This window comes from Papilio xuthus, unplaced genomic scaffold, assembly GCF_000836235.2.
Source record: "Papilio xuthus unplaced genomic scaffold, Pxut_1.1 DF827461.1, whole genome shotgun sequence".
NCBI classification, from domain to species: Eukaryota; Metazoa; Arthropoda; class Insecta; order Lepidoptera; family Papilionidae; genus Papilio; species Papilio xuthus.
In genome coordinates, this window is record NW_013531188.1 from 4,580,280 (window position 1) to 4,596,215 (window position 15,936).

At 35.3% G+C, this 15,936-nt stretch overlaps 1 protein-coding gene across 1 annotated transcript; it reads left to right on the forward strand.

Annotated features, from left to right (window-relative positions):
* The first annotated feature begins 71 nt into the window (after nucleotides 1-71).
* On the forward strand, nucleotides 72-15,670 carry LOC106119521 (OTU domain-containing protein 7B). Its single transcript, XM_013314562.1, has 9 exons — nucleotides 72-253; nucleotides 6,629-6,685; nucleotides 8,860-8,979; nucleotides 10,619-10,769; nucleotides 11,905-12,155; nucleotides 12,713-12,954; nucleotides 13,639-13,844; nucleotides 14,172-14,618; nucleotides 14,969-15,670. Exons 2-9 carry the CDS (start codon nucleotides 6,643-6,645, stop codon nucleotides 15,252-15,254), a joined length of 1,746 nt encoding a protein of 581 aa, XP_013170016.1. The 5' UTR covers nucleotides 72-253; nucleotides 6,629-6,642; the 3' UTR covers nucleotides 15,255-15,670.
* The last annotated feature ends 266 nt before the right edge of the window (nucleotides 15,671-15,936 follow it).

Consider the following 15,936-nt stretch of genomic DNA (forward strand, 5'->3'; position numbering starts at 1 on the left):
TTGGGAATTTAATGACAACACCAAGTTATCTATACCAACACTTCGATCTATATTCTGCTTTACTCTATAGTTTTTACAAGTGTTTGGCAGGGTGAGTACAGTAGAAAGTGGTGTATTTGTAAATATTGCATTAATGTAAATATTATCAAGTGTTTAGAATATTTTTATCAAAACTTTTTTATGTAAAGTGAAAGTGTTTTATGTTGTATTTTGTAGACATTCGTCAAATTTGTGAGCACTGTACTTTTATACGGTCAGTATTTTCTGCTTGCATATTTTTTGAAACACCTGTGGTGTTTGGTTACTATAATTATATTATAACGCATGTTACACAGTAAAGAGGCTGCTTATTTTAGGGTTTCTGTGACCTTCAATTAATATTTTAAAAGACAACTTGTGACTCTACACTGTTCCTTTAACCTTGAATGCATTTATAATTTGCTATATTAAATTTCAAAACACATTCCTCTCTCAAACACACCTTTTGGTTGTTTAATTTTAACAAAAATGTAAAATGTAGTAATAAGTAATTTTAATAGATGTGGCACTTCAATATGAAAACTAATTAACTTTTTAATACTTAATTTGATTCAAATAATTACATCAGTCGTAAACCAGCGTTCGTCTTTTGTTTTCTATAAAAGCATTGTTGATACATTCCTATGTTCAGAAAAGAAACACCATCTTGAACAACATTCATTTGTTTATGAATATAATAAATCTTAATTATGTAGTAGAGAAAATATAAGTATAAATATTTCTATTTGTTACTAAGGAATATGTAAGATTTTACAAATTTAACACACACAAAATTTTAATACATTGTACACTATTGAATTGACCATTTACACTTTTTTTATGAAGAAAATTTATTTTTTCTAACAAACAAATGTTGAAAAAGGTTTGGTTTTGGATTATAATATTTTTAGTAACTACATATGAAAAATATATTTTGATTAGCAACAGATGACAACATTTATAATAAAAAATTGTAAAAGTTAATTGGAAAATTATTTCTTATCTATAGTTTAGTTTACACATTAGGTTAACATAAATAGTCAATAGTATTAACTGACTGATAAGTCTTATCAGAGATTGTGATTCATAGGTGACAATAATGTAGAGCATATGTTTCTTTGAATTAGTCACAAAACACTATAAGACATAAGAAAATATTTATCAACAAAAATAACAAACATTTAGCTTTTAGTCTGGCAAGGTTATTTGTCAAAAGTATGTTTTAATTTCTGTTTTAAAATCTTTGTGTCTTATGACAATTTTACCATGCTGGCCTAGTGCTGATTAGTTGATATCATACAATGCACTCAAAGTTTTCTTTTTCCATAAGAATGTTGAGAATATTTGATGTCATCGATGGTTCATGGAACAGATAGACGAAATACTGTTCATAACTATTTTATACTTAGAACATTTTGCCAATCCTTTTTATTCACAATGGACAGTTTTATGGTTGAGTGCTTGCAAATGCAAGTTTACTATATGTACAGTTGTTGCAGGAAATAGTATTATTGCCATTTACTTCCTTGTCTAATGATTTCTCTTTAATATCCCATTTTGGATTATCAATTTTGAAACTGATTTACATGTATATGAATATCGAAAAAGCAAGACATGTGTAAGGACTGTACCAAATACAATCTGAGGCATCTGCCTACAAACTAGTGTTCCAGGTGTTACTAACCTTTTTTTCAGTCTTTCTGACGCATTTAGTCGGAACTCTTGTTTGCCTTAAAATTGCGTGTAAAATTTATTTAATACAAATTTAAATATATCTGACTAATTATTGAATTAGCACTTTGTGTATTCAGCTTTATGTCTTAAGTCTGTTATTTATTTCATGAATCATTCTACTACTACAAATTAACTGAGTTTTTTCTTCATTACAACTTTTTATATCTTAGATGTATCTGTGAAATGTGCATATCTCTGCCAATAATTATTATTGCCTTCAATCACGATATTAAATGAATAAAAAAAAAATCTGTTACAATGAAACAATAATACTGGCTACACTTTCTATTTACGATGTCAATGTTTGCATAATGTGTGATGTTACGAATCGTAAATTGATCGTCTTTAAAAGTTTTCATATGATAGGAAAGAAATTTCGAAGCTATATTAGAGGACTATCCTAACAATTCATTAAATTAGCACCTTTTTGGAATGAGTTCGAGAACATTGCTAAAATATCAAAATAAAATCTTATATTCTCATACTCTCGGTCTTTATAATAATAGTATTTCTTTAAAACATTTTCTAACTATAAAACCTTGTGTTAATCATTAAATTAATGACATAGATTATATTAAAAAATATTTATGCTAATGATACTAAATTACCATAAATGGCGACATCTGAGTCGTACTGGACTGGCAAAGTATTTGTCCCCTCATTTAAATAATTCAAACGTTTGTTCGTTTATAAATAGGCACACAAGGTGACGCGTTACATTATATGTAAACATTGTATAGTAGTAATACATATTCATATTACCAACTAATTACTACAGTCAAAGAGAGTTCCCAAACATTTTTATTTTAGACCTCTTTCAACATTTTTAATGGTTTTTGGAATTTACATTTCTATATAAACTTCTGGAACTTCAATATTATTCCATAACTTGAAGCTAGTGTCCACCTAGAACACTTTAAGAATCACTGGTTTAAAAACATCTTTTTAGTGTTCATTAAAGCCTGTTACACACCTTCGGCTTTAACTGAACTGTACAATCAAAACTGATGTGTACAGGTAAAATTATAAACATCAATAAAACTGTACAGTTTTCAGTTTTACCCACCATGTTGAAGGTGTGTAGCAGACTTAAGTAATGAGGGGCAAAATAAGGTGAGCCCGTGTCATATTGATTAACCAAAGGTATTGAAAGGTCACCTTTGCCTTATGGTCAAAGGTGAGACATAATTTTCAGAGCATTGACCCAAAGTTTCCAGACCTTTTTATTAACAAAAGGTCATGTACTTTTGGTTGATAGCATGTTTATTGTTGCTGCATTTGATATAAATCTTTATTTATAGTTTTTACTTAAATTTATTCATTGTCCAATGGTGTAGAGGAAGTAAATCTGGGTCTGTGTTTATGCTCTTTTAACTAACTAGGGTGACACAACGACCCGAAGTAGGCCTTGGCCTCCAACCACAATCTCCACTTTTCCTGAATTTTATCCTCTTTTAAACAACTTTTTTTTATTTGTATAGATAGTTTTAATAGCAACCTCTTTGTTTATTCTTTTTATCTTTAATACGTGTACATTGTCTTTATTCTTTAAAAAATGTGTCAGTAAAAATCCACACTTACAATGTAAAGTTAGTTTAACAGAACGGTATTTGTGTTATCGAGTGAGCCATTATTGTCATAGGTGCATTTAAATAAAAAACAATCTTGTGTCCGCAGCCATGCGAAGTTGTTTGCGTTTTAACAATGGCCATAAAACCTGAAATATGATGTCATTTAACAACTATGATTACAAGTACTAATCTTAAATGGTCAGTTTCAACTGTGGCCATTTAGTTCATACTAAACAGATCTTATGTCGCCTTCTCGTTCTTTTATTTGTTATACTTACTTATTTATAGACTACTTTTTGCCAGCGACTTTGTCCGTGCAGAATTAAAAGAGATGCATGTGTATTTTTCTAAGCTATATTCTATATTTATGCCAAATTTTATTTCGAGATTCGGAACCCCTCTAGAGACACCTTCTGACAAACATTTCGCATGTAAACATTAGTAAAATGTGCGATGTTTTTGAAATTAAAAAGTTAACTATAATGACGTCATTTACCTACGTAGTTAATGCACAATAGAATAGTTCCGGTGTCGGATTGCGTTCTGAATGGCAAGTCCCTTGGTGCGTTAAAACGTCGCGCTCTAGGTCATCGCGAGGTGCGACGTTAGTGCGGAAATCTCACAATAAATACCGAAGCGAAACGCTTGAATATATAAAAATGTTTATTTATCTTTGACAATCGTGAACAAGACCCTTAAACACCAAATAAAATAATGTAACGAACTCAAAACATACAGGTAAATATAACAATGCCAAAAATAAAAAACGCAATATATAAATATTCACAAATCCAAAAGCCTGTTCTTAAACTTTAGTACATTAAAATACGATGACTAACAAAGTATTTTCATGTTGTTCAAAGAGATTTTTATCAAAGTAAAAAAGATAGCCAATATTGCAAAAGAAAATTGGAATTAGCTTACAAACAAAAATTGCATACTCGTGTTGAATTAAGTTATGGCCTTAGATGTTATGTGTGTGATAAGGACAGAAGCATACTTACAACAAGTAGGGAAAGACAAAGACAACAAGACCATAGACAAGATGGTAATGCTCGAATACATTTAAAATTTTCTTAACGAATCGTGCCTTCTCTTATTTCTATAAATTGAGGTATCTTTTGTTTGGATTTTTGATCGATGATTGAAGTCGCCGATGGCTCAGTGGTCAAGCACTTGACTTGCAATCTGCAGGTCCTGGGTTCGGATCGCGCCATGTACCAATGTGTTTTTTGATTTCCGATTTACATATGTACATTTATCCGACGTTCTTACGGTGAAGGAAAACGTGATGCAACCTGAACATATCTGAGAAGAAATTCAAAGATATGTGTGAAGTCAACCAACCCGCACTTGGCCAGCGTGGTTGACTATGGCCTAATCACCCTTAACTTAGGGTAGGCTCCGAGCCCCTCGGTGGGGACGTATAGTGAGCTGATGATGATGATTGAAGTCGAGAAGATCCGATGGTCAATTTACGTTATGATTTGCCTATAGTTGTTACAAATACAGGAATACTATTAGCTACCCCACAGAGTTCTTTTCTCATATTAATCTAGCTTAACATTCCAAAAAGATACGACTCCCGCTGTTAGGCAAAAATAAAACTGAGCGATGCATTTTAGAGATCTATTGAACTATTAAATAAATAGATTTATTCCTATGCATTAGTCTGTTTTAAATGTGAACTGGCATCAAAATAAGCTTATAAGAATTTAAGGTTGTAGAAAAGGTTATGTAGTTGATTTTACTTTGGATGCAGGATCCAATCAAGATTTGTTAATCTTACTAATATTATAAATGCGAATAACTAGACGGATGTTTGTTAGAAGATATCTCCAGAACGGCTTAATGGATCTTGCTGAAATATGGCATACGTATAGAACATAGTACGGAGTCACACATAGGCTAATTATGTATTTTTTGATACCGCCCAGAAAGATAGTTCCAAAATATTTGAGATAATTAACATTTTCTAATATTAGCTATCCATAATATACAATTTCACGTTTTTATACGCGACTCGAAAAAAATGTCCGGTATTGAGTTAAATAAATACTAGTCATTGCCTTGTTAGTGTGATCTGGTCTATATCTCTTTATATGGATTCCTTACGCATCGTTACGTATATACAGTCTGGGCCCACGCATTCGATGATATTATGTTTATACTAGCTATCGCCCGCGACTCCGTCCGTCCGAATTAAATAAAATATTAGTTGCCTGTGTTCTTCCAGACTATGTTCTACATCTATGCCAAATTTTAGCTAGAGCAGCCGTTCTGGAGATATATTCTAACAAACATCCATCCATCGCATTATATTATTAGTGTATCTTTGATAAAATCCATAGCACATACTTTTACAACGCCTACATAACTCTGTATTTGTTTATATGACTCAGCGTTATCTAAAAGTGTTGCGATATTTCTCAAATTTATATTAAAATATAGGTCCTCGGATCGAGTTATTCAAGATTAAGTCGCTTCTTAAATTTACTTCTAAATCAATATCTACTTTAACCACCCAAACAATGTTTGTCTTAGTTTTTTGACGTATGCTTCATTTCTCATATATTACCGTATTAATTTACTTAAGTAAATAAACGCATTGTCTTTCTGTTCCACAAATGGGTTAAAACAATACGTATGTATTCACCAACATAATAGGAGCTATGTCCTACTGCACCACACAAAAGAATTCCTTTAGCGAAAAGAACTAAAGATGTGTCTTTCGGGGGTTTTTATTTACTGGTTGTTAATTTTAAAACGCACCGTTCTATTTCGGAGCTCGTGTAGGCGACGTTGTATCATCGGTCGTGCGTTTATTTTTACTTGTATTCGTCATATTCTGGCAAAGATCCCTGTAAACATGGACACCAAAAATGTATTCATACTCATTTCTATTTATGAGTGAAATTAAAATTAAATTATGACAAAAGTCTTTCATGTATCATTATTTCTTTGATGAATGTATTTGCCTATATTTTGAATCACCTCAAAACAGGCACATCAGAATATTTAAAAGTTCTTCTTGTATAATAGTTTTCAAATATCTCGGCGGCTCAACTTCACGCGAGCCGCAGCGCAGAACACAATTTTAAGACTAGCGGGATGCGGGCGGGAGGGCACTGCGCAGTGCGTCGATGACCTTGAGCCGCCAAAATGTTTGAAAAGTACCATACAGTGTTTAAAAACTTTACACTTTGAAATAATAAAATTAACGAGCGATGAGTTAGCCATTTTCCTTTCTATTAATTAACTTTTCTTTTCTTTTTGAGTATGTTATAAATATTTCATTGTTGCAGGTCAGTTGGTCGGCATGGTGATGGAGGCAAACCCGATTTCTGATACTCATAGTGATGGTAAGCTATCTTCTGTTTTATTCAGCAACGATATATCACGAAACAACATCGAAACATGTTGTTTTGCCTATGTCTTGGCGCTCAGTAAAAACTCGTTTAAAGTCTGAAAACTCGCGGAGATATTTTAGTATCGGTCGTTAACCTTAATATAGATACGGTTTCTGCAATTCATCTACATACATATGACCGGGTTCCGTCAAATAAAATCAGAATACTTCTGTTCCTAATTATAAACCAAGCAACTAGCGTCGGAATGGCGTCCTATATTAACATTGACGCTCGACTGCAGACATCTTTGCATCTGTTGCGTATCAGTTTCATCCACAAAGTATAGACATTAGCGGAAAGTAATTACTTACGAAAACATTATTGCCAAGAAAATTACACCTCCCTTAAAGGCCGGCACCGCATGTGCGGGTCTTCTGGCGTTGCGGATGTCCATGGGTGTCGGATCAAATAATTTTAAACGATTCGTTGCTCGTTTTCCCCTTCTATAAAAAAAAAACTATCTGAGACCATAATAAGTGTGAACGGCGCTTTATATATAAAACGATACCGTCCAATATGAGCCTTAATCAGAATAGTTTGGGCGTGTGTTTATGGATTTTATTTAGGTAGATGTCACACTAGCGATGATTTCCTCGGACTGTACCCTAATCACAACGCCCGTGTTGCTTCCTTAATAATTTTGCAGAAGCTAACTTTAAATGGTCATGATTAGTATCCTTGATAATATTGGTATAAATGTAGCTTGTTATACAAGAGAGGCCATATTGATAAACACCTATACATGGCTTCCTTGTAACATGTATAAACTTTCTTTATCCAATTAAAACAATTGTAATGGGAATATTGAACGAATAATTACGGTTACTAGCATGTTGGAATGTTGTCATTAAAAAAACTAACCTAAAACATAAAGTAGATTTCACCAGAAATCTAAACGGGGTTAATAGTGTTTAGTTGTTTAAATATGATGACTATTACTGTTTATAAGCACGTGATAGAAATATATAATAGTAAATTAGTAATTCGGTTAAACTCCCGTACTCAGGGACCATGAATTGTTACTACCCGAGGTCCTTAGTTATCTCTCGAACTATACTATGGGCCGGCAGTAAACCAGGCAATAGGTATAAGCTTTATCTCGATTCACTTCTAGAAGATTTTAAAGTCTACATTTTGTTTTGATTTTAATCCGTCCGCTCTATCCATTTACTTACACCACGGACTACGAGGAAGTGACAGATCAAATTCCTTAGTCTCACCAACCGCCCCGACAAGCAGAGCGGAACTCCGTTTCAAGTCCAGTATGAAGCCCTTATTTAAACTCGCTTATTATAAATTCAATAGGTTTAAATATGTAACGGACTTTTATTCTCTCACAAACGTCAGATTAAATTGTAACCGTAAGTTTACACAGGTGTTTCCCGTTGGACCGGTCAGCCTACCGATCAAACGGCCAAGGGACCAAACCAATTGATGCTATGGAACGGATCGATCGGTGGGCCGAACGGCCGGAAAACACCCGTTTCCACTGCCTTATATTTTACAAAACATTGTCATCCTTCTCATTTTCTTATTGTGTTATTTTGTAATGTGAAATTATATGAGAAATTGTATACGAATATATTTTGCCAGTGGAATCTCACGCTAAGTGTTGATGATACATTGATGCATTTTTACATTGGTCAAGGAATTTTTAATATTCTTTTGATAACTTCTATCTGAAACCGCATACTGTTTTTGCATTCAAAAGTGGTTTCCTCATTTTTATTGTAATAAGAGTAGCCATTCGTATTTATGTTTTGAAATACTTGCGTAACCTGCTAATGACATATTTGGTGGTCTGCAATTTTACATCACAGAATAATAACTCTTAATTTGCAGGAAGTAAAAGTTAATTTCCATTGCATTAACTTTCAAACGGCCAGTGGCCTCAAAATCAAATACTACGTGACTTGATATCATAATTATTGGCACTTGCCATACAGTTGCGATGATACGTAATCGAGCACTGTTTCGTGTTTACGAATTTGTCATTATGAGCTATTAATTTGTGTGTTGATTTTTAATTAAACTTATTATAATATCATAATGTAGATTTTTTCATTATTAAACTAATCGTGCGTTTCCACTGTGGAAATATATGTAAAAACTATTGTGTATTCCAGATCGAGTTCTTCGGCCAAGGGCAGGCGGTGACGTCATGCCAGAGCGGTCTGTCAGCAACCTAGACCTCGCAATGTCATACACAGCACCTTCTAACTTAGTGCTCACGCCAGCACCTGAATGTAAGTTAACCTTGTAACCCTCTTGAGAAGAATGCGAATCCAATGACACCTTACTCGCCAAAATCGGTCAAGTGGTTTAGGCTATAGGAGCTCACAAAGAGAACACAAATTCACATAAATGTACTTTGAAAAGTCACCCTTATCAGCTAAGTAATAATAATCGTACTCCTTACTAATATTATAAATGCGAATATTTGGATGGATGTTTGTTAGAATGTATCTCTGGAACGGCTCAACGGATCTTTGTGAAATCTGGAAGAACATAAAGGAGGACAGCTAATAAGTTCATAATATTACGAGTACTAAATAAGACAACTTTTGTTATTAGTGATTGCTTTTACCTTCTAAAACAGAAGGAAACCGTAAAGTTTCGCCACCTGTCAAAGCTACGACAGATGGAAAGTATTCAGTGTCACCGACTCGCCTGGCGAGTTCAATTTCACGATGGGGTCCACTAGCAACTAAAAGAAGAAGAAGAAGAGTTCAATTTCATACAAAAAAAATGGTGTGGCATTAAACGTGTTAATACCGTACGATTATTTCGTTTTCTAAAATTACCTTTAACTAAATATTTAATGACTAAACATTATAAATTATATTGTGACACATTTTAACGAGAACCATAGCGCAATAGTTTTCTATTTAATTGGTTCGTTAACCTACATATTAGAAATAATTACCATTATTAACATTTTTACTTGGATTTTCTTAAAAGTACTTTTTTACTTATAGCCGGTTTACTGACCAGCCTTCTAATTCAGATTTAAGTAATAAATTATTGTCAAAGTTCATGAACATTTTAATATCGATGACTCGTGATTACTTAAGTATTAAGTAAACTACAAATATGAAATCTTACTAATATTATAAATGCGAATATTTGGATGGATGTTTGTTAGAAGGTTTCTCCAGTACAGCTGCATGGATCTCGCTGACATTTGACATGTATGTAATAGCCTGGAAGAACACATAGGCTACTTACATATATAGTTTTTTTTTATTCCGCGCGGACGCAGTCGCAGGCGACAGCTAATACTAATATAAAGTAGAAACTACAAAATAGTAAATTGTTATGAAGGTTAACTGATTCAAGTTCATCACGACCAATAAATGTGGTTAGGTCACTAAGCTCTCGGGTTACAAACAGACAGATAACCTACTGTCATTGCAAATATTATTTACTAACTACTGCCCGCGAATTTGTCCGCGCGGAATTAAAAAAAGAGTTAATAGTAGCATGTTTTCTTATAGACTATGTTCTACATATGTGCCAAATTTCATCAACATCTAAACATTCGCATTTATAATATTAGTAAGATTATTTCATTGTTATAGTTGGTCATAGTTATACCACAAAACATGTTTTTAACCATTTGTTATTTTAAAACCCAAAGGCTATAACTTTTAACAGTATTTCAGTTACTATATGACAGGATGTAAAAGTCAATTACTGACGTGAAACGGTCAACGGTGTGGTTTGAGTTGGGTTAAGGTAAAATGTGGGTGATAAAATTTGAAGTATAGTCAAATTGGAAGTGATATAAGGTGAGGTATGGTAAAAATTAAGCAGCAGTAAAATAAGTATAAACTTGAGGGCTAAAGGTTAGTTAGGGGTGGTAAATCAACTTTACTTCATCAGGTCGCAAGCTGTCACGTGGTATATCTCGAGCAACGGACAACGAGGGTCTGGTGTGGGCACTGCGCAGCAACACCGAGCCTGAACCCAGCACATTAAGCTCCGACCACATACTGCTACTGCCAGATATCTCCGTATATCCACCTGATTTCAGGTAATTTATACTTATATCTTTTTCATTAGGTATTACATGTGAAAGAGACATGGATATCTTCGTCATTGAAGCTTGAAACAGTAAAAGGGACGCCATTTTAGTGACTAATTAAGAACCGTGGATTAGGTTGTTAGTCTTTTTTTATATCATAAGGTGGCAAACGAGCGAGCGGCCACCTGAAATCGCTGAAATAGCGAAGTGACCGTTGCCCATAGACATACGCAATTGCATATGCGTTGCCTATCTTTAATCGACGGAGGAGAGGATGCACAGAAAGAAAATATTTTCCCTTCCCATGCATCCTCTCACCCGGAAAGTCCACTTCCCATTCTTTCCTTATAAGAAAAAGGGTGGGAAGGGAAAGAGGACTGAATTAGGCCTCCGGGACGTACACTCATCAGACTGTACTTGGAATTGCTTCCACTTGACGCCTGTCTTCTGTGTGGTCGTGGTATTTCACCGGGCGAGACGGGACAATGCGTGCGAAGATGTTAAAGCGGACTCTACCACTGTTAAATAGACGGTCTATAGACATAACCTTTTTGTTTTAACAGTACCTTTTGTATTATAGAATATTAACAAAGAAAGGTCGAAGTAAACAAGGGAGGTAGTACAACAACGATGACTTGCGTGTTGGCGTACTGCCGAAATTTATGTTGCATGTAACACTAGCTACATATGTTTACTCGAAATATAAACACACTGTGGAACATTCGCGTGCAAAGAATTCCTTAAATATATTAAAGTACTTTAGATACGGCGAAAGAAAACAAAAAATGTAGACAGGGTTAAATTATTTACGGTCTTTTGTATTTTGCCTTTGTTGTTTACTTATGTTGCATTATTTTACGACCGTAAGTTTGTTGTAAATAGGTACAGTTAGAGCAAACTACAGCGTATTAAAAAGTTATTCTTGTTCCATCGACAATTTTTTTTTCGTATCGACACGTTTAAAAGCAGCGTCATATTAGTTATTGTTTCTTGATCGTCGTCTCAATGGTTATGAACTGGTCAAATAACTCGCTTTGGAGATGGAATACCGCCAGATTCTCTGATAGTACTTTGAAAATAAAATCTATAAGAATTTGGACGTCGATTACACTGAGACATAAAAGTTTATGATAAACATTTTCAGGATATTCATCGAAAAAGACTTGCTAGAGACAGCAACTCTTGTAACCCTCGAATCTGCCGGTATATTGAACTGGTGGCGACACGGTCGTGTGCCGGGAACGCCCCGGTTACTGCCGCTGGCGACGTCTGGTGACGGCAACTGTCTGCCTCACGCCGCCTCGCTCGCTGCATACGGCTTCCATGATAGACTACTTGCTTTAAGGACTAAAGTACAGGCATTGCTGTCTGGTGAAGGAGGAGAAGCTTTAACTAGTAAGTACTGCTTACGAATTTATTAGTTTAACAAGAGTCCTTTAACCTTTTCAACAGACTTTTATATTTTAAGGTGGCAAATGAGCAAACGGCCACCTGAATTCGCAGATACACTGCCCACCTTTAATAATTTTGTCTTTGGTCTTCCTATGCGTCCTCCTACCCGGAAAATCCACTTCCACTTCTTGTCTTGTCTTATAAGAGAAATCATGGGAAGGAAAAGAGGATGAAAATTAGACCTCCAAAACCCACACTTATCAGACGAAACGCGGAACTGCTTCCACATCAAGTCTGGCTTGAAATATAAAAGAAGCAAATAAAAGAGAGGTTTTCTTGTGGTAACTAAAATGGTAAAAAATTGAAGGTAAGAAAGGAAGTTAGTCGTGATATTGAATATTTCGGTATATCGTTTAATGACAGTTTTGAAGGCAAATTCTTATCTTATTTTCACCCTCCCTTTTCTTATAAGTAAAAGTGAATTTAACTTCGTTATGTAGTGTTTGTTATTTCTTCTCAAATCGTTGCATGTTGTACTAAGTTAACTTTAATTGGTTCAGACGCGATAAAGCGTCGCTGGCGTTGGTCTGAAAGTATATCACTGCGTGCTGCGGGACTGACGCCCTCGGAGGCGGAGTGGGCGCGCGAGTGGGGCGAGGCGGTGCGCGCTGCGAGGGCGGAGCCCCGGCCGCGGACGCCCGCAGCCGCGCCGCACTACGACGGCCTGGAGCAGCTGCATGTACTTGCGCTTGCGCATGTTATGAGACGACCCGTTATTGTATTCGCAGACGTCGCATTACGGGTATGTCAAAATAAGCTATAGTACCAAACTTACAATTTCTTCATAGTATTACTGTTGCATGTACCCGAAGGACCAGTATCTTTCGACATGGATAACTTAATTTTTTTTATATTTATCATAAGGTGGCAAACGTGCGAGCGGCCACCTTAAATCGCTGAAATAGGGAAGTGACCGTTGCCCATAGACATATGCACTTGCGTGAGCGTTGCTAATCAACATATATCGTCATAAAATGTCAACTAGTATATTAAATTATTCAAACTTTCGTGAGACATTATACTAAACTAAAGGCCACCGATGGGATCGAAACTAGTCGGTGCCGCCACCCGACGAATATACGTGAGTGTTTAGCCGTTTTTATATATCAGTTCAACTAGTATAGTAATAAATATATCTGCGAAAAAGTCGTACTTCTTACTAATATTATAAATGGGAATGTTTGGATAAATGGATGTTTGTTAGAAGGTATCTCCAAAACGGCTGCTCGGATTTCGCTGAATAGCATTGATGTAGAACATAGCCAGGAAGAACACATAGACTACTTACTAAGTTTTGTGTAAAGTGAACCCGCACTAAGCCAGTGTAGTTGACTAAGTCCTAGTCATCTAAGGGTAGGCTCCGAGCCCTTTAATGGATTCCTATAGTGAGCTTATGATGAGGTAACAACATATAACATTGCTATAGGATTTCCGCGGGGAGCCAGTAGCACCGATACCTTTCGGTGGTATCTACCTGCCGCTGGAGCTGGAGCCGGGCTGCTGCAGCAAGGTGCCCATACTGCTGGCGTACGACGCGGGTCACTTCTCTGCGCTGGTGCCGTGCGAGCCGCTGCCCACTGACGGCGCCAGGGTACCGCTGGAGGACCACACCGGGAACCCTATGCCTATAAGGTAACTACTAAAAAAAACTCACTCACAAAAGAAAAGAGTACACAAGAGTCTGTGTCGTCTATGCTAATAAAAAAACGTAATTACTATAATATTTAAGTTAATGATTTAAATTTTTTGCACTAAATTTGCTCTTTTTTTAACATGATTCTACATTATTTTATCTACTTAGCAATCAAGCGTTTGACTTCTTAATAATATTATTGATATTAAATAACTTTATTAAATTCGCGGGGACAGAGTCGCGGGCAACAGATAGTTTATTACTTTGAAAATTTTCACTGTGTTATTTTTGTTGTAACTTATCATTGTTAAAATACCTCTCTTCAGATTCAACGTTGACCCCGGAGAAGATTTCCCATGGGATTGTGAACCGGATCAGAGGACAATAAACAATCTTCTACCAGACGAGTACCAACGTTCAGCTATGCTATCCGCTTACTTAGATCTAGAACGAGTTGAATGTCTCTCCCAGAGTCAGCCCTCAGAAGAACTAAGAAGATCATTAGATGCATTATCTACTAAAAGTTCTAAGCAGATGAACTCTGTTGCTAAGCAATTCGGTAGTATCGGCAGGTCTATGAGTAGCAAGCTGAAGAAGAACTTCGGTTCTATGGCGAAGTTAACAGGGAAGAGTAGCGGTAGTCAGAGTAATCCAGAGGAAGGATTGTTGAGGAGACAGTCGACGTGTGAGGTGCTGTGCTGCAGAGTTCTAGCAGCCAGAGCACCGGTGCAGGAGGAGATGGTCAAGAATTACCTCAATGAAGCTTGGATAGGGTATGTTATTAAACTTTATTTAAGATTAAAAATTAGTTAAAAAAAAACAGAACTTAGTTTGAACGTAATAGTTCTTAAATCTATATCTATAGGTAATCTTGTTTTATACATAGAATAATTTTGGTCTGTTGATGTGTAATGTTAAAAAAAACGAAAAAACATTTTTTTATTTTTTTTTCTGTATGCAAATCTGTGTTTGCTCCGAGTAATCTCTGAAACGACTGGATTAATTTCACCGAGACTTTTACTGGAAAGTAGCTTATATATGTGGTAGTAACTTAGGCTATTTTTAAATCCACACAAACGAAGTCACGGGCAACAGTTAGTTAATTATTAAAATAAAATTCCAGATATACAGCGGAAAGGAATCGCAAAGAGCCACAAATCAGTCAACCGCGCTACGGGACAGGACGGTCACAATTCTACACAGAAGCTGACACATCCGCGCACGAGAGCGCCAGGTCTCATGTCTCCAAGTCCATGAAGCCTGCAGCAGACAGGACCCTCTACCTGTCCAAGTCCACCTTCTACGACGATCGCCCTCCCTCGCCCAAGCCCTGCAGGGCTCCGCTGTGCATGTACTACGGGAGCCCTGCATACAATGACTACTGCTCCAGATGTGCGAAACTACAGTGAATGCTTCCATTGTAGTTTTTGAGTTTTTTTTTTACTATGCAGAGTAGTTTGTTTTATATTTGATGTTTTATCGTATATTTAATTGAAAAATGTATGGATTTATGTTAAATTTGGCACCATCATTTACAAATTCCATAAATTGTTTTATTTTATATTAATAGAAATCAAACTTTGAATACAATGTACCAAATATGAAACGAAATAACGTTAAATCATCAAATATTAAAAATAGTTTTTATAAATTCATTATTAAATAGTATATAAGGTCATGTCTTTTGAGATATTTAAAGATATTACTATTTCGTATAGAATAAGATTTAATAATAGTAATTAACAAAGGAATTTGTTATCAAAACACGGAACTAGTTCACAGTTAACTAGAAGGAATAAAGGAAGTAAGAAGCGAACAAATACCGCATTCAAATCACACATTGATATAACAAAAAAAAATTACTAAACTACGATAGCAGCGACTCTCAGACCGCCAAGTATCCTTATTTGACTATATTAATTAAATAATCGTGGGTTTCTGAGACAAAAAATCTCGTTTTAAATATTATTGTTATCTTTGTTTTGACAAAGACGAAGGACAGTGATGACGATATGTTTAATATAGAGATTTTAGCATTAGAAACCCACGGTAAGAAATATCGTAATGGCTGCTACGTATTCAATGATTTAA